The sequence below is a fragment of the Mastigoproctus giganteus genome, chromosome 5 (genome assembly GCF_048544385.1).
Source record: "Mastigoproctus giganteus isolate SK-2022 chromosome 5, ASM4854438v1, whole genome shotgun sequence".
Lineage (NCBI taxonomy): Eukaryota > Metazoa > Arthropoda > Arachnida > Uropygi > Thelyphonidae > Mastigoproctus > Mastigoproctus giganteus.
In genome coordinates this window covers 97,555,603-97,574,214 of record NC_143579.1, presented here as the reverse complement: position 1 = coordinate 97,574,214, position 18,612 = coordinate 97,555,603, and the positions used below count along the sequence as shown (strand labels likewise).

The 18,612-nt window shown below is 38.4% G+C and overlaps 1 protein-coding gene across 1 annotated transcript in view; it reads left to right on the top strand.

Moving 5' to 3' along the window:
• The first annotated feature begins 339 nt into the window (after window positions 1-339).
• LanA (laminin subunit alpha) overlaps window positions 340-18,612 on the top strand; it is a 1,178,005-nt gene continuing 1,159,732 nt past the window's right edge. The window contains exon 1 of the mRNA XM_090374120.1: window positions 340-744. Within this exon, the coding sequence (XP_090230246.1) occupies window positions 340-744 (405 nt within the window). The remainder of the gene's footprint in view (window positions 745-18,612) is intronic.

Sequence of the window (18,612 nt, the reverse complement as noted above, 5' to 3'; positions counted from 1 at the left end):
AAAGTAGAATAAAACGCAATGTAGAATAAAACGAATAAGCCGAAATAAAAGCATGGGAAATATCTAATAAGATTGCCCTGTATGTGAAATGTCTGAAAGAAAAGATAACTAAAATATTAATTTTATTTTTGTTTTCCCTTTGGTCTTCAGAAAAATAGAGCAAATATAAATTACATTTTGTACCATGCGGAACTTCAAACTCGCGTGTGTCTGAGGCATCTCACATCCATTAGGGATGTTACTGATTAATGACGCTTGTCTTTACCCTCCTCTAAAGAAAATGGACCAGCCTCGTTATAAACTTTCTTCAGTCCAGTCTTTACAGTCAGAGTAAACAAGATGTTACGAGGAGAAAGTAGGAGCGGGAAGTTCGTTATCGCAGCGTTGACTGCATGGTTACTGCTCATGTGCCTTACTGTTCCTCGAACAGCGGGACAAGTCCTAAACCCTCCTTTCTTTAATTTGGCTGAAGGGCGCAAAATATGGGCTTCTGCAACGTGCGGAGAGGGTGTTTCGGGACCTGAATTATATTGTAAACTTGTTGGTGCAAACACCGACAGACAAGACAATCCAAATGTTAATCTTATTCAGGGTCAAGTTTGTGATTATTGCGATCCCGCAGATCCAAAACGAGCTCATCCTGCCGAAAACGCTATTGATGGATCTCAACGTTGGTGGCAAAGTCCCCCACTTTCTCGCGGTAACAGGTACAATGAAATCAATCTTACAATTGATCTTGGACAGGTGAGTGTGCTTTTTTTTTTTTTTTTTTCATATAGTTATTTTATTTATTTAAGAAACCAGAGTTATATGTAGGTTGTAGGTCTTTTCAATAGAATTGCTTTGTTTTCGATTTTTTTTATATTAATATTTTGAAAGGATTTGCAAAGGATCATTATTTTGAAATCGCGTATGAAAGCATATATTGTTTATATATTTTCTAAAAAACGTGTATAGGGCTGTACACTGAAACTTTATTTAGTATATAGTAATCTCTACAAGTTTATATTTTCGTTTATGTATATTTCAGGGTGATCCATAATATTTTATTAGATTGGTTCTGATGGGTTCTGTATTTATGCGTTAGAGGAAGCCAGTGATACTGAATAAAATATTCTGAAGTACCAAAGTGCATATTGCGCGAGCGATCGAATTCCTGACTTGCCACGAAAATGTGCGACTTGGCCAACTTTCATGGTGGGCTGAGTGCGAAGTAGCGTTAGGCCCCGTTAGGAGCCTAACGTTGGGAGGTGCCCATCTGTAAATACTCGCTATAATTAGCTTTATATTAATTAAAAACGTAGCAGTAGCCGAGTGGTGAAATTCGAGAATATATTTGTACGCGCGTTTGAATTGGTCGTGCTTCAGTCCCTTGTCTACTGAATGCGGTGATGTTCTTGCACAACTTCTATCCTGCGAATTCGTTTGACTTCATGTGGTTGTCTCGAGTATAAACAGGAAGTTTATTTAAAGAAGAACCACAGACCTTTGTCGAATATCAGAAGTAGTTATAATGATGATTCTTTTCTCTTGGGTATCGTATCAGAGTAATAAATTATTTTTACATAACGAAAATTTCAAATAGGCTTTTTATTATTTCCTTCTGTTGTCGACATTGGTTTGTCCATTCATATAATTAATCAGAATAGTGGTTGATCAGAAATCGTAGTTCAACACTTCCACTGTGGGATTTTGAAGTCTCTATTAGGAACTTTACTAATAGTGTCGAGAGTGTAGACGGTTGTCATTTTAATGACATTGTAATTATTTCAAATAATTTGACATGTTATAATATAATAATTTATTTCCGATTTTTTTTTTTTTTTACAAAACTGAGGTGTTGACTTCGATAAAATATTTTAATTTATGGAGGCCCCAACTTATGGGCCCCAGGCGCGCGTAAATGCGCCACTGTCAAAAATATTTGTTTAAAATGCTTATCAGAAGAAACTCTGGAAATTTCTTAAAAATACACCAAAAGTCACAAATGAAATATGCCTGGTTTAAGAGGCAATCCACTGTGCGGCGCCAAAGCACAGTGAATAATTGATAACAGAACGCAAATAGAGTTGTTTGTGTACTTTCATTTGATCCTTCACGAATTACAATGATGATATGGGCTGGTAATAGAGGATATTATTATTATTAGCCATATGGTGCAAGGAAGCCTGAGGCTTATGCTGCACCAGCCAAAAAAAAATTTCCCTTTTACCCTGTGAGAGAGAGAGAGAGAGAGAGAGAGAGAGAGAGAAAGGAATCACCAAGGAAGAGAAGAATGATGATATCCAGCTCAGGACCCTGGGTGTGCCAAGCCCATACTCACCAGATGTGAGCCCCTGGGGGTATTTGGATCTCAAAAGATAGTCACTCAGGTAGCCACGGTTTTGCTGCTAATGATAACCTCTTTAGGGTTCTTTATTATTATTATTTAATTATGTGAGTGGTTGAACTTCATATGTAATACCAGCCCTGTCAGCTCCGAATTAGAAAGCTAATTTTGGTTTAGACATATATAACCCCAGGGGCTCACATCTGGTTGGGCGTCTCCGTAGCCAGATGGGCAGGAGCGGCAGTGCCTAGCACACTCTTCTTGATTAGACCGCGGTTCGAGCCCTTGACCACCAAATACGGAGAATGCAGAAAGGTCAGGGAATAACCACTGCATATACTCGGAGCAATATGGATTTAGTTGTTAATGCTCCTAAAAAAAAAAAAACACCAAACCATCACATCTGGTGCCGGCCGGGCTAGCTGGGTGGGTAAAGTGCCTGCCTAGCAACCCAATGGTCGCGGGTTCGAATCCCGCCTTGGGCTTGGATCAAAGTACTGCAAAAACCTTGGGAGGTGCATTATGGTAACAGAAGCCGATGCGCTAACAACTACCAAAAGAAAAAAAATCACATCGGGTGAGTGTGGGCTCAGCACACCCAAGGTCCTGAGCTGGATATCATCATTTCTTCTTTTTCAGGGTGATTCCATTCTACTTTTGACTTTCTCTCTCAGGGTAACTCGGGGAATTTTTTTTTTTTTTTTTTGGCCGGTGCAGCATAAGCCTCAAGCTTCCTTGCACCATGTAGCTAATAATAATAATATTTCGGGATTTTTTTTTTATCCAAGCTCAAAACACTTTTCTGATATTATAAATTAAAATAAATCAGTAAATTTTATGTTTATACTACAGGTCAGAGTCCATGTGGTTCCCAAGATAAGAAAAACAGAGCAATCATGGTGGCTTGAACCACGATCACTCAAAGTGCATGTACTTTATTCACCCTCGTGCCTGACTACTCTGTTATGGCGGTCTTTGGTAAAACACTTTCTTCAATAGTGAGTTGTGCATTATTCATAAGTAATGCTGCGAAGTATCAGCAATAATATACAACAAAATTTTAAGTACTGTATATGCTCAGGATTAATTTACGAATTCTGTATATCTGTGTTGATATACAGAATTCTGTAAAATTGCCAGAAATGAGTGTAGTTTGTAGTGCTGTGTTTGTGCAACTGAAGCTGAGAAAGAAAGACGACATTTTAAGTAAATTTTTGCCAATTTAAAAATAAATGAATAAAAAAAAAAGTGGATTGCTGATCGCCGCGTTTTTTTTTTTTTTTTTTTCATGTCAAAATACAAGGACATCAGAAATTTGCAGTCGCAAACAAAAATAAAATAATAGTTTTGTTCAGCAGCAAAACGAAAATTCTGTACACCTTCCCCCCCCCCCCCCCCCGTGCTTCACGAACCACATCAAACCACTATCGTATCCAGATATATCGCGTCACGTAAGGGGTGGGCATGACGACCAGGTTTTTGAGTGTTTTTAGATAGACTTAGGAACACTTATACACATGTTAAGGGGGAATATTCACCCCAATACGCCCCTGCATCAAACCAACCATCCATACCAGCTGCAGTGGTACTGATAGTTTCGCCACTGTTTTTGTTTCAAACTTCAGTCTAATACTATCCTGGAATAGCTAACTATGTCTGAGATACTTCTTCAAGGTTTTTTATAGCCAGTGGCAGACTAGTCAGAGTGTCAGCTTGCCCTATGGCAAGTGGCCCCCTTGCAATAACATTAGACAATATGTCAAAAATGCTAATGACCTTTTAGTAGCTTGAAAATATAATAGTTGTGGGTGGGCCGGGCCCCCTTTGTCTCCTGGCAACCAATATTTTTACACCTAGTACGCCACTGTTTATAGCCTGTAAAGTTCATGAACACCTTTACCGTTTTATTTGATATACAGTAAAAAGGTAAACTGCAGCCATTATCAACCCACTGCAGGATGGAAGCCTCCTCAACAATTCATGTTGAGGGAAGTGGACCATAATCTGCCACGCTGATCCAATGCGGGTTGGCAGATCGACCGTATTTAGCAGTCGGGGCTTGAACCCCGGTCTACCAAAGGAGCGTGTGCTACTGCACTCCCGTTCCTGACGACTCCGCTACGGAGGCCCCGTACTGGCTCCTAATTACGTTGCTTCAGCATAGGCGAAACTGTAAATTTTGTCCCACACCCCATCGCCAGATTATCGAACGGTTCCTTCACGTGATCTTTAACAACCATACCAAATCAGCCGTCGCCCCCTTCTCCAGCTCAGGATATATGGCATACAGTATTGCAGTTGTACGAGTTTTATTGTCCACACGTACTGTCAAATTTAGGTAAAAATGTCAGCATAATTAAAAAAAAAAAATTATCCTTCAGCAAAAATATCTCTCAGGTTTAATGAAAACGACTGGATTATCTTCTGCATTTAATTTATGATCAATTTTAGCAAAATAGAAATGAACAATATGGAGTTAACATTTGGATGCTTTGTGGAATTTTGTATTGTGTAACGGAACGTTTTACTATTCTACTCTGCTCTTCAAACTGCCGCCTCAACAGTCCACCGTGCAGATTCTACAGACCGAAAATTTGTACTGTTGGACAGGGTCGACTCAAGGGTATATGGCACCCCAAGCCACCACATTGATTGATGGCGCCCCTCTCCCTCCGATGCGAAGATTTTCATTTTTTAGAATGATTAATTTTACCAATTTGCGCCAAGGTTTAAGGAGCGTTTGTGCTCCAGGACCAGTACCTACTCGACTTATCCCCAAAGCCGGCCCTGCTGTTAGATCGCGACATAGTGTGTTCAAACTCCGCAAAATGCATTTAACAAGTCGTCTGGATGCCCGAACTGCGGGACACCCTTCCAAGTTTGTTGGCGGGAGGAGGAATGCTAGCAACGTGTATCTTATCTTCTTTCTGGAAATTATAATTCTAAAATTAGAAGTGAAAAAAAAAAATAATAATAATAATTTATGTCTTGAATGTGAGGACTAGGATGTAGGCGAACTCTCCTTATCAAGAGCTGTGACCTAAAGAACTTTTACTGCACTTTTTAACTTGTTTGTAGTAGGCCAACTTCTCATTTCATTTTTTGTTTTCTGCATGCATGTTTCTTTCACGACTAAGAAGCATTGAGTACTGCCGTATGCATACTCTGTGCAGCAAGTTCTCCAAATCGTATAATTGTTGACCTATTTTTGTTTTTCTTCGTTTTGTTTTTCTTTTATTTTCATTTCACTTGTTCAGTGTCACTAATTATATTATCGTCATCTGTATTTCTTCAGTGCAAAAGTGGAAATGAAAAGTGTTTGGACTGTTCATTGAAGTAGGCAGACTAAAGAATATTGTCTTTAGAGCCTTTGTATTTACTCACGTGTTAGTAAATACAAAGGACCGCGTTCCAACGTACTCAATTAGCCATGCATTCAGAAAGTACACTGACTGTCAGAATTACAGCAACAATAATAAAAATTACATAACATTTTCATTATGTGAAATATATAAATTTAAGATTTTCAAATGTCGTTTATCATTTGAGAAAGAGATTATTCTGGACACTTTATAACGAAGTTGTGATAGTTACAGTACGGGAAAAAAATTCCATCAGGCATGGCATGCTTAAAAGGTAAAGTAAGCAGCAGTCATTATCAATCCACTGCAGGATGGAAGCCGCCTCCTCAATTCATGTTGAGGGAAATAGACCATAATCTGCCAGTCCAGTGTGGGTTGGCAGATAGACTGTATTCAGCAGTCAGAGGCGTGAACCCCACTCTACTCAAAGAGCGTGTGTTATTGCACTTGCGTTCCTTACCACTCGGCTACGGAGGCCGTCTGCTTAAAAGATATGAATACTATATATGAACGCATCTGGCAGTTTAGCACGTTTATCATCATCCCATGATCATAGGGTCGCACTGGCTATTTGAAGAGCGTGAACATTTCCATATGGGCCAGTAGCATCGGGGGGCCGTTGAAAATCGTATTTATAATGTATATAATCCATCCATTCGTTGTATGCCGTATTCAGGAGGTTGGCTACCAAGGATCTCCACGCACCAGTTGCAAGGCTCTCTTCTCCAAGGCACTGAGAAGAGAGCCTTGCAACTTCTTTATACTTAAGCTCGATCTATTTCTTCACAGTTCCTCCTTCAACATCTTCACTTCAACATCTGCATATAGAGATCCAAAGCATGCAGTTCCTTGTCTTGCACGAGTCTGTGCAAAATTGCTCTTCCTTGCGCTGTATCCTGATGGCATTTACTCTTGTATTGATTCAGTTCCCTGTACTGTATGTATTTTAATAGCTAGTGGCTGTTTGTTCTGCGTTCTTGTCATTGGCAAGATTATTAAAAATCAGACCTGTGCGGTTCCTTGTGCTGCATGGGTACAGGGAAATACGCATTTCTTGTGCCATTCGCTTGGCTTTTCGGAAAGATGGAGTATGTTATCCTCAACCTCCACATTGACAATGAGAGAACGCAAACTAAGCTTGATGTTCTAGCTCAGGAACAGGAAAAACAAATGCTACAACGCCCCCGTTCCTTTGCCGAGGGGTTGAGGAATGGCTTAACTACAGCCACAACTAATCAGCCGACAAGAGCAAAACCTGACAAAGGACCCAAAAAACAAACGGAGGCTCACGTTATATTAGTTAAGCCTACCGAAGGCGCAAGACTGGGAACGAGTGAGAAGGTCAAAGAGGCACTCACAAAAAACATGAAAGAACAAATGAAGAACAAAAGAATTAAAAGTATACCAAAAACCAGGAACCCTGGCATTACAATAGAGACAGATACCAGAGAGGAGGCACTGGAAATCCTAAAGAATACTGATATAACAAACTATGGACTGTGAGTGGAGGCTCCGAAGCGGCAAGGCCCATCAATAGTCCTGTTTGACATCGATGAAAACCTAACCCCTCAGGAATTAAAGGATGAGGTCTATCGCAGGAATCTCAGTATGTGCCTAACAGAGGGGATCAGGAAGAGCATGTAGCGCCGAAATATAGTACCAGGGCAAAAGTACCAGGAAATGTTAACTGGATCGTTGAGTTGTCACCAAGGACGTGGCAGATCATTGGCTAACAAAAACAGGGTTTACATTGCCTGGGGCAGCCATAGATACTGGGAGCACATCTCTGTCCCCAATAGTTACAGGTGCGTGCGTTTCGGACGTACGTCCCATACATGTAACTTTTTTTTTTACTTGGTCTCTGTCAGGAAGCTCAGGCGACCGTGGCAGAGACCAGCCAGAGTATAACAGGCAGCCTGGCTCACCTCCCAGTGGTGGTGGCGGAAACGTAGGATCCCATTAGGGGCCCTGCGGCCAAGCAGCCAGAGACACAACAACAGAACAAAACACAATACTTCATAAACCAGACATTACACTTTTTTCTGGCCTTTGCAGTTGTTCTGCATTCCATCACAGAGTACATACGGCGCAGATGTGGGAAACCACCGGTGGCACCTGACCCAAACTATGCCACTATGCCATTCGCTTGAGGAGTTGATGGTCATGTATGTAGCTTGAAATAGACTTTGTAATGGCCTTCATCAATTCGTGATGGAGGCCATCAACTCCACTGTCTTCATCAACAGGTTAAAGAAGCTGCTGATGGGTCTAATTCTTGAATTAGGCTTCGATCTTTGCGGACGTTGTTGGTGCTGGAAGATCCAATGACCAACCATTTCTCAGTTTTCTGCAGTGTATATTTCAGTGTGCATTTGCGGAGGATTACCGGTAGTCTGATTTTCATGATAGTGGACTGCATATCAGAACTGCACACCTGAGGTCGGAGATAAGGGACTTTGTATGAATCCTCAAATTAGACTGAGCTGAATATACTCTTGGACTTGGCGGATTGAGTTGTGATTTGATCAGTTCCTGGACGTTTTTGTGATCCTCTCACTGTGGAACAGACTCGGATCTGTTTATCAGCACAAAGAATTGAACGTAATAACAGTAGACCCCCCCTCTTCCTGCACTGAGCAAGGATAGAAACTGGTGTGTACCATACTCTGCTATACGCTGGGCTAAGAGATGGATCATTCAACACTACATAACCACTACATTTATACCACTTCACGGATTGGCCTTGCTGGGGTCAATATCATCCCAAATACACTGCGGGGGTTGCCGTAATGTGATCGGGATCATACTATGGCAACCCGAGAAATAAAACAATAAATAAAAATAAAACAATCTTATCTATAATTGTCTGGAGCGTCTTCTTTCTCTTTTGCTTTCTATTTCCCTTCAATTCATAGTTTCTATGTGTTATTTTTCATTAGGTGTCCCGTATATAGGGTAAGTCAAAAATAGTTTCACACCTTTGACTGCATACAGTATTGCAACTTATGTATAGGTGGCTTGAAATTGACTTTGTTTGTTGCCTTATAACTTTGTATGCTTACATGGACGAAATATTATACTGGGAAAAAATTTGTACAAATCGAAAGTTGCAATGGAACATCCCAACGCTAATCAACCTGTTGACAGATCTGCTCTAACATGGCTGGTGTAATTCTGGTGTAATTCTAACATGGCTGGTGTAGTTGGGAAGAGGAAACTTTTATATATTGTCCCAAATTCCATTGATGTGAGGTTTGGTGAGTGAACTTGCTAGAAAATTGAACCTGCATGCTCTACCTATCAACCTGGAAAGTGGAGATCCAAATAGCTTCGTACATCCTTATGGAAGTGGAGGTTGTGTTATATTTTTGGAGTATATTGTTGTCGGGATCATTCTGAGTCCTTTTCGGGATCAGATAATTATGCAGGATGTCCTCTATACACAGAACTGATATCTCAATACACTTTCTGTGAAGGAGAATGGGCCATAGAGACTGGGAATGGAAGGGTAGGTTTCTTCAGCTTACGTACTTACTCCACTATTTTCATTCAAGTTGTTCGCTATGGTGCTGGAGAATGATCATCTTTAACAAACATAGAGAATCATCCTATTCCATATGACTCGCTCTTCAGAACAACCGCTACTGCAGCTCTAAAAGCACTCACTAGTAGTCATCCCTTGGAACTTTATGCCATTTTCCAGGGTTTAATTTACTATGTTAGCAAGAACCAAGTTGCTCCTTCCTTAGTATTCAAATACAGGTCGACACCGATATCAAAGCAGAGGAAAAACTCATTTGGGCAGAACTCGTCTCCATCTGGCAGAATTGTTGGTCAACTGGTGACAGAGATCTCATTACCAGGAAGTTCCTTCCCTTGGTCTCTTCCATCGATAAGATAGTGCCTTCAGTAGTTTACACCAAACCTCGTTTCTGTTAACTGGACACAGCCCCCATCAAGACAAAGCTGCATGATATGGGTCTTTCTGAAGATACTCTTTCTGCGGAGAAACTGATGACTTGGACCACGTATTGGCTTCTTGCTGTCTATCTTGACCTCCAGCAACAACTACACACACATATCCCAACTGCTATACAGCTTGTTAATGCACTAATGAGTTACAGATAATCTTTTACAGCTTTTTCCACATTTTCCGTTTCTCTCTTTTCAAGCAAAGACGCCACATCCTGACATCAACTCCACAAGCGATTCCCTAGCTAGCTCCCACTCAGTGCTGTAGTCGTAAAATTAACAGAAGGTATACTCTGTTACGAAAAGCAGAGAGTACACTGTGCATATCAGGCTTATTAATGGATTTCGCTTCGGTCGTATAGAATAAAACAAGCGATTTTTCAACACAATATTCTGAATGCTGGTAATCAAATTCTAGTAAATTTATTTTTTAATTTTCAATAAATATTTTAATATTTGTTTTTTCAAGTCTTTCAAAAACCAGAAGGTATACGCTATTCACCTAAAAAAAAATCCAGAGGTATATGACGTATACCCTGCTCCCATTCACTGCTGAAATAGCCACCTGCGGCTAGTGCAAAAAGCCGCAGGTGGCTATTTCAGCAGTCAATAACAGAAAGCATGAAGACTCCGAATTTGACTGTTTTTGCTACTTTAATTACATATATATTTACAGACTTTTACAGTTACGAAGCTATTGACTTACTTTGTATGCTATTTTCCTTTTCTTTAACATGGTTACATTTACATTTAATAGTATACATGTCAAAAATAATTTAATGGACAGAAATGCTATACATGATATGTAATAGCACTCTAAAAGTTTCACTGTAACAAAAAAATCAGTTCCACTAGTAATAACAAAATTCGCTCATTTAAAAATAAATTGATATTAATAATGATGTGGCGTAGCCAGGGAGGGAGCAGGGGGAGCGAATGCTCCCCTATCATATGATGAAAACTATAAAAAATAATAATATTCAAACAAACAATTAGCGCTTATTTTATCCCTTTGCTCTTCCTCACCTCAAAACCTTTATAATTATTGCAGCGTTTATCATTTATAGTACAGCTTCATTCCGTAATTTTGTTTTCCAATATTTTCATCTTTCTTTCATATGTTTCCATTTCAAAACCGTTTATTTTCGGTATTTTTTCTTATCCGTGTTCTGGTTCCATATGATAGAATGGACCGAACAAACCATTTTTAACTGTAAGCCTAGTTTTTACATTAAGATCTTGGGCTGTTAATTATCTCTCCCCCCCCCCCCCAACACACACTATGGTAAATGCATGTTTTGCCATAGCAACTGTTCTTTTTTTTAATTTCCACTTTGCTTTTTATGTCATTAGTTGTTATGCCCTAGGTAAATAAATTTATAAATTAGTTCTGTTCCAATTAACTCTGTGCTTATTTTGGAGTATCTTCTGCTTTGCTGACTATCAATTTTTGCTTTCTTCACATTAATACTCATCCCAAAGTCTTTAACTGTATGGAGAAGGACTTCTTTTCAGCTAACTGTAAAGTGCCATTGAATCATGGCAATACTACCTTGACACTGAAAAAAATAAGAGTGAATACCTTTTCTGTATTTTTGTATTTATATTTATTTTGTTTATCACGAATTTGAACTTATTTTGTATTTATAACATGTTATAAATGATTAGATGTTCTGAAATGTACTCGTATTCGTAAGTCAGCAACGATGTGAAGGAATGTGCCACCACTCTCAAAGCTTTCATAGCTTAGCTATAGAGCACATATGGGCGGCCCGCGGGCCATATCCTGTCCTCTACTTCTTTTAATCCGGCCCTAATCTATTTCAGCGAAGTTTGTCTGATTCTTGGTGGGAGAAAACATGGTGTGTTCTATTAACTCACATTAAGCTTACATCATATGACTTGCGCAAAACACATCATGTTTTCTCCCACCAAGGTCTCTTTCTCACTTTGACTAGCGGCGTGTGTGAACGTGTTACAACGTGTCAGTTCGGCGCTTGCATTGATGTTGTGTTCTGTTCTGTGCCTGCTGTGTAGAAGACAGTTTGTTCGACAGTTCTGAATATCGCTTATAAATTTGGGACAATGATAGGGGTTACGTCAAAAAAAAAAGAAAAGTAGATGCAGAGAATCGTCAATTTCAAGACAACTGAACGGAGGATTATTATTTTATTCTGAATAAAGGATTTCCTGTATGTTTGCTGTGCAAGGAATCTGTATCTGTCAACAAAGAATACAACTTGAAGAGATACTTTACTTCGAGACATGCGGATCATCAAAAAATTGATGGACAACTGCGAAAAGATGAAATACAGAAGTTGAAGAAGAACTTCGATACCCAGCAAATGTTCAACAAGCAAAGAACGCAGCACCACAGCATTGTCAAAGCCAGCTTTGTGGTAAGCGAAAAAATCGCTAAGCATTCTAAGTCATTTGGTGAAGGAGAATTTATCAAAGAATGTCTGTTGGATGTTGCAAGTATAATATGTCCTGAAAAGAAAAAAGACTTCGAGAATATTCGTTTGTCGAGACGTACTGTTGTCCGACGGATAGAAATTATGGCTGATGATATCGAAAAAAGTTTAAAAGAGAAGATTACTAGATTGAAAGCATTTTCAATTGCTTTGGATGACAGCACCGATGCCTCCGATATATTTCTTCGAGGAGTTGATGCGGATTTCCACATCACAGAAGAATTATTGGCGTTTCGGCCGTTAAAAGGAACAACTACCGGTGAAGATATATTTGAAACAGTCAACACAGTCTTCGAGAGATTTGGGCTTAAATGGAGTTCACTATCTGGCATGTGCACTGATGGAGCTCCTGCAATGGTTGATGCACGGAAGGGATTTATTGGAATAGTTCATGAAAGAGCAATAGAACTACAGATCCATCAGGAAAATTTAACAAATTTTCACTGCATTATCCACCAACAAAATCTGTGTGCAAAATCGATTAAATTCACAAATGTTATGGAAGTTGTAGTAGTCAGTATTAACTTTATTAAGTCACGTGCACTTAATCACTGCCAATTTAAGGAGTATTTGGCAGACCTATTTTCGGATTATGAAGATGTGTTTTATTATTGTGAAGTGAGGTGGTTGAGTAAAATGTTAAAACGATTTTATGATCTGAGACAAGACAAGACATTGCAGATTTTATGGACATAAAAGGAAACGCAATTAACCTCGTAAAAGATGATGAGTGGGTGTGTGATTTAGCATTTCTTGTAGATGTCACTGGATACCTAAACGAACTGAATCTCAAATTGCAAAAACAAGGACAATTGGTTCATGAACTGCATGGACATGTCAAAGCTTTTTGTAATAAACTTAAGATTGTTGGAAAGTCAGATAAGAGCTAAAAATTGTTATCATTTTCATACTTTAGCAACTCATAAAAATATCCCTTATAATTGTTATTGAGAACTGAAGGCACTAATAGAGCAATTTGATACAAGGTTTGCCGACTTCCAAAACAACGACTCCACATTCGCTATATTTGCTCGTCCGATGGATGCTGATGTAAATTATGTGCCAGAAAACTTAGATGGAACTTATTGAGCTTCAGGCGGATTTAGAGCTAAAATCACAATTTAACAACATTGCTTTGATGGATTTTTATAAATTTTTTTGGTGGAAGAAAAATATACAAATTTACGCGCCTTTTCAAGAAAAATCATTTGTCTTTTCGGCAGCACATATATGTGTGAACAGTTTTTTCGAGGATGAAATACAATAAATCAAAAATTCGGACAAGAATAACGGATGAAAACCTCGAAAATTCTATGCGATTGATAGTCTCGTAGTTCAAGTACAAGGCCAACCTTCACATTAAATTGTTATATCGTTCATTATATTATAAAATTTATGTAGAGCTTTATACCGAAGCATTATATTATAAATAAATGAAATATGAAATAGCAACTTGTTTTAATTCATTTAATATTAATTTATTTTATTTAATAATTTGGTCCGGCCCTTGCCTTGGAGACAGAATGATAATTTGGCCTCCGAACTAGGAAAGGTTGCCCATGCCTGCTATAGAGAATAATAACCCACGCATGTAGCAACGCCCCGGAACTTTTCTCTGCTGGTCTGTAGGTTGAGTGAATGTGCCAGAGCAGTATTGGCTCCACTATCTACCTCACGTGCTTTTTAATTCTTTATTCTCAATGAATAAGATAATTAATTTATAAAAAGTTTAAAAAAATATTTTATTTTCGTTGCTATTTATTACTAAGTTAAACTTGAAAGTGACTGATTAAGCGGACCTGGAAAAGTAATGATCTAGCAAAGAAAAATTATTTTTTTCTTTGTGGTAATACATAAATACTGTACTTTTATTTATTTACTTTTACTTTGGCACTTGCTTAGATATTGCTAAATCACCAACGGCCGTTGTTACTTCCACTTATGAGAATAATTTCACCCATATAAGAGTGAAAAAAGAAAAATGGGTGTCATGAGATATCAGCTGACGAACAAATAATTGGTTGTCAAGAAAATCAGAATATTTCATTCAAAACAGCATATTGGACAACGCAATTCTAAATCAGGGCAGCCAGTCTTAAAATTCGGGAGTCTGGGCGCCAAAATAATGTAGGCAAATAATAAGCAAAAAGCTCTCCTTGCATGGATCAAGAGAAGAGGAGTCCTATGTTGGGATTTGAAGCCTTTTTCGATCTATGGTTCATTACGCTCTACGCACTCCTCTTCCCTCTCTTGAGGACCACTTTATGGTGACTCGCTTTTTGCTTAATGAAAAACTATACAAAGATTTTGCAGTATTGAATGCATGCGTTCATCCAAGATTTTATTTTAAGGGGGGCTGAGAATCAGAGCTGCTCCTTTGAGGTAGAGAAAATTACTCTTTTTTTTTTTCCGTTTTCATCGAGACTTTTTTCGTTAGGCTGAAGCTCCGTAGGCGGCTCCCTCTCCCTTGCGTACACTCCTGATTGGATCCCAAGGAGCTTTCTGAATAGGCAAATTAATGTACTCAGTGAATTACATTTCAGGTGCCTTAGCAAATACTGTATAACAATTCATGATTTATAACACACACACACACACACACACACACACACACACACACACACACACACACACACACACACACACACACACACACACAAGAGGAAAAAGCAATGATTTTATGGGCGCAACTGAGAAAATTTCGTTTTTACGCATCGCCACCTTGCCCACTCATTCCTCCAACCAGTACACGACAAAAAACATAATATCAAGTGCTTCAGCTGCAATATATAGTACAGTATATGGATAGCGTATGTGATGTGTATGAAAAAAAAAAAAAAAAAGAAATGATAATGGCCAGCTTTTAATGAAATTTGGGAAGACTTGACAAATCGTTCTAAAGAGAGAAATATAAAATTTCATGAAAGTCCGTCCGACGGATGGAAAAAGAAATAATTTTCGGATTTCAGTTGTTACGATTTTAATGAAATTTGGAATAGCTCGGCAAATCTTTTAAGGCCCAAGTATAAAATTTCATGAAAATCGTCCACTGGCAGTCGAGCTGTTACGTGGTAGACTGTAGGTGTATTATGCATGTATACTAACGTGCTTAATAAAAGCAGAACTACATTTTTTTTTTTTTTTTTTTTTCCAGTTTGGGGAATTTTGAAAGAAAATGTAACATAAATATTGTACTAAATTAAACTGACATATAAGTGGAAACAGAAATCGCAACAAAAAAAAAAAAAAAAAAAGAGAAAAAAATCGTGCAAAAATTGTATATGCTGTTATAATACACAGATGTTTTAAATCAATGCAATATGTTGAATGTGGTATGTATTTTATTAGGACAAGCATAAATTTTCTCTAACTTCATCTGTAACTCAAGTTAGTTGCGAAAGAAGGTCTATTGAAAAATTGTCTTTTGAATTAATTGTTACTTCAAGCTTTTATGCTGAATGGTCATTGAAACAAGATCCGTATTTACGACGATGAAATTATTCATGTTCACGTGCTTGCTTAAAAACTTATTATTAATTAAAATATATTAGTGTTTTCATACCGAAGATTCCATGTATTTTGCTTCTATTACATATATGCACACTCACGCACACGTGTGAATAGTATTTTATATTCAAATTAATATGTATTCCCACCAGACTATGAACAAATATTGTAGCATATTTTATGTTAATATACGATTAAAAATATTGTCTATTGCATAAGATGTTTTTTTTTTTTTCCTTTGGAAAAACTACTTCGGCGATAATGTGATGAAATAAAATAATAAAAAAAAATAAAAATAAAAAAAAATACTGAACAGATGATTTCCCTGCTTTAACCAACGATAGGAATCAGACCCGTGCCTTTTTACACAGTGTGTGAATGAGAGAGAGAGAGAGAGAGAGAGAGAGAGAGAGAGAGAGAGAGAGAGAGAGAGAGAGCAGCGACGCTGTTTACTGGCGCTAATGCAAGTGCTTTTCAGTGAAGCTTATGTTTTTGCGATGAGTTAAATACTTCCGCAATAATAACACTTTATTTTTGTATAGCTTTTGTGTGTAAATTGTCTTTTAAGCGATTTTCATTACGCTTAAGGTTTGTGCTCATTGTAAAGGGTCCACTAGTTTTGGTATTTTTGTCCTGCTGTATTTTAATATGCTTTAATTAATAATGAATTTTATTTCTAATATTAGATCGGCTCTCGATGAGGGCTTCATGATCAAGCCGTTTGAAGACAAGCACACTATATAGCTTTTTTGGAACATTGTAATCTTTAAATATTTTCTCTATTCCTTTTCACAAAATATCCATTCTTGAGACCTTGGAATAATAATCTTTGAAAGAGCGGAAAACGGAAATGGTGCCTCCAAGATCTTGTAGCAACTTTTAATGACTACATCGAGAGTAGAGTTGGCAGGGCGGATATCTTTCCGGTAAGGAAGATGGCGTTACATTTGTCGTTAGTTCAAGACGGTAATTAGAGGCGCATTTCCAGCACTTATAGGGGAATGAAATCTTCAGCATCGGAATAAAAGCTGCCAGCTTGTACCTTGCATAGTCTGCCACTGGTATTTCTTTCTTTTAATCCTCTGCATGAGAGAGGGTTGAGGTATTTTGGATTGGTGTAAGGCAGCTTGTGCCATGAGGTATCATTTTTGGTCTATGAAGGGCGTGTGTGGTTCATGCATTAATCCTATATGTCATGAACCACCTAACCGGAAAGGCCTTTGTCAACACGAAGTTCAGTTCATAAACTATCAACTAAAACCTCATTGATAACACTGAGTAATTAAACAGATATTGAGCGGAATGATACTGATGATTTTGAAATAAGGCAATGAAGCAGCAGACTTTTTCTGCATCTGCAAAACGGGGGGGGGGGGGATTATCGCTTAACCTGCCCCGTCACCAAAGAGCGCCCATCCAATTCCGTTTTAAATTCATTCCAATGATCTACAGCAACTTCCGAAAGTAAACTGTAATCTGGCCTCCCCAAAATTTTATATTTATATCCTCTATACTTCTCTCTTCTGCCAGTGAAAATAATATCCCGTCATTACAGGGGCGTATTCAGGGGTGGGCAGAGGGGACATATGCCCCCCTTAGCTAAAAATTTGAAATTAAAGAAACAGAATGCAGCAGGCTTTCTAAAAAAAAATCAAAAGTCTGGTCGCCATGCCCTCCCCTTACGATGATAACCTGGATACATCACTGCCTTCATTCATTGTACTGATTCTGCTGGAGCCTATCAAGTCATGGATAGATGGTGTATAGGAGCCATTTCCGATAATTGAAGTGAACTATTCTGTTATGTAGGAGTAATTGCAGAAAACCGACGACAAGAACTTATTTGTGCCAGCTAGTCCGGAAACAATTCTTCAAGAGAAAATAGAATTGAACAGAAAGAGCAGAGGATTAAAATATACATACTGAGGATACATACGCTAGCCGTGATAGAGAATTGTTTTACGGCTTTAAACATCGTAACAATGTGCAACGATCTAGTTAATATGTCGAAGGCCAGTTCCTGGTCACATATTTGAAGGGTATGTGTCTTGCTGCTTTCAGGCGTTTTTCTTGGTTCAGTAAAGGTAGGAAAGATGGTGACTTTCCTCTTCATAGCATTGGAGACATGAAAATTGGGTTGGAACTTGCAATAAGATGACCCGGGAAGTGACTCGGCAGTTTAACATCTTTTGTACTCTTTCGATTTTGTGTTGCTTCGCTACGTTGGTAATACACTGGTCTATTTATAATGCACTATTAATGAGTAATAGCTATTAACAGTTCACTATATTAATTTAACATATTGATGAAATTGAAAGAGGCCTCTGTTCACAGGTTTCATTATAAGAATATAATTCAGCTTTACTGGGAGGACGGATAAAACACAGGTTTTTGGGTAAAACTCTTTAATATCAGAAAGAAGTTAAAAACGCAATTTAAATAAGTTAAAAATAAAGTAAATAAATCACCAAAAGCTTTTGGACTTAATTTATTCTTCCTCAGTTTGAAGTGAGCATTATTACAAAAATAATAAAGAATGTTATGTGCCCAGTTCATGGTGGTCATGAACGAGATGAAACGCATGAGACAGTGCAGATAACAATCAGCAGTTGGAAGTAGAGGGTTGTGGTCGTGACTGCAATGCTTGGGTATGCTGTATGTGGCAACGTTTATCATTCATGAGGATGGCTGCCCCAATACAGCATCATACAGAAAGATACAGCATCACCTCAGTTCAAACAAGATGAAAGCTATTTGTCTCGCGGATTGAACCCAGTATCACACCGAGCTTCATTAAAGAAATGTGCGTAGAGGGGATGGGTATTGACGTAGAAGTACGACAAGTACGAACAAGACATCGAGCATATTCCTCCTTCACTATCTCATGCCCTATCAATTGTGAAGCACGATTACTAGACAAAACCATTTGGCCCACTGGCACCCTGGTTAAAAGCTTCAGGGAACGTGC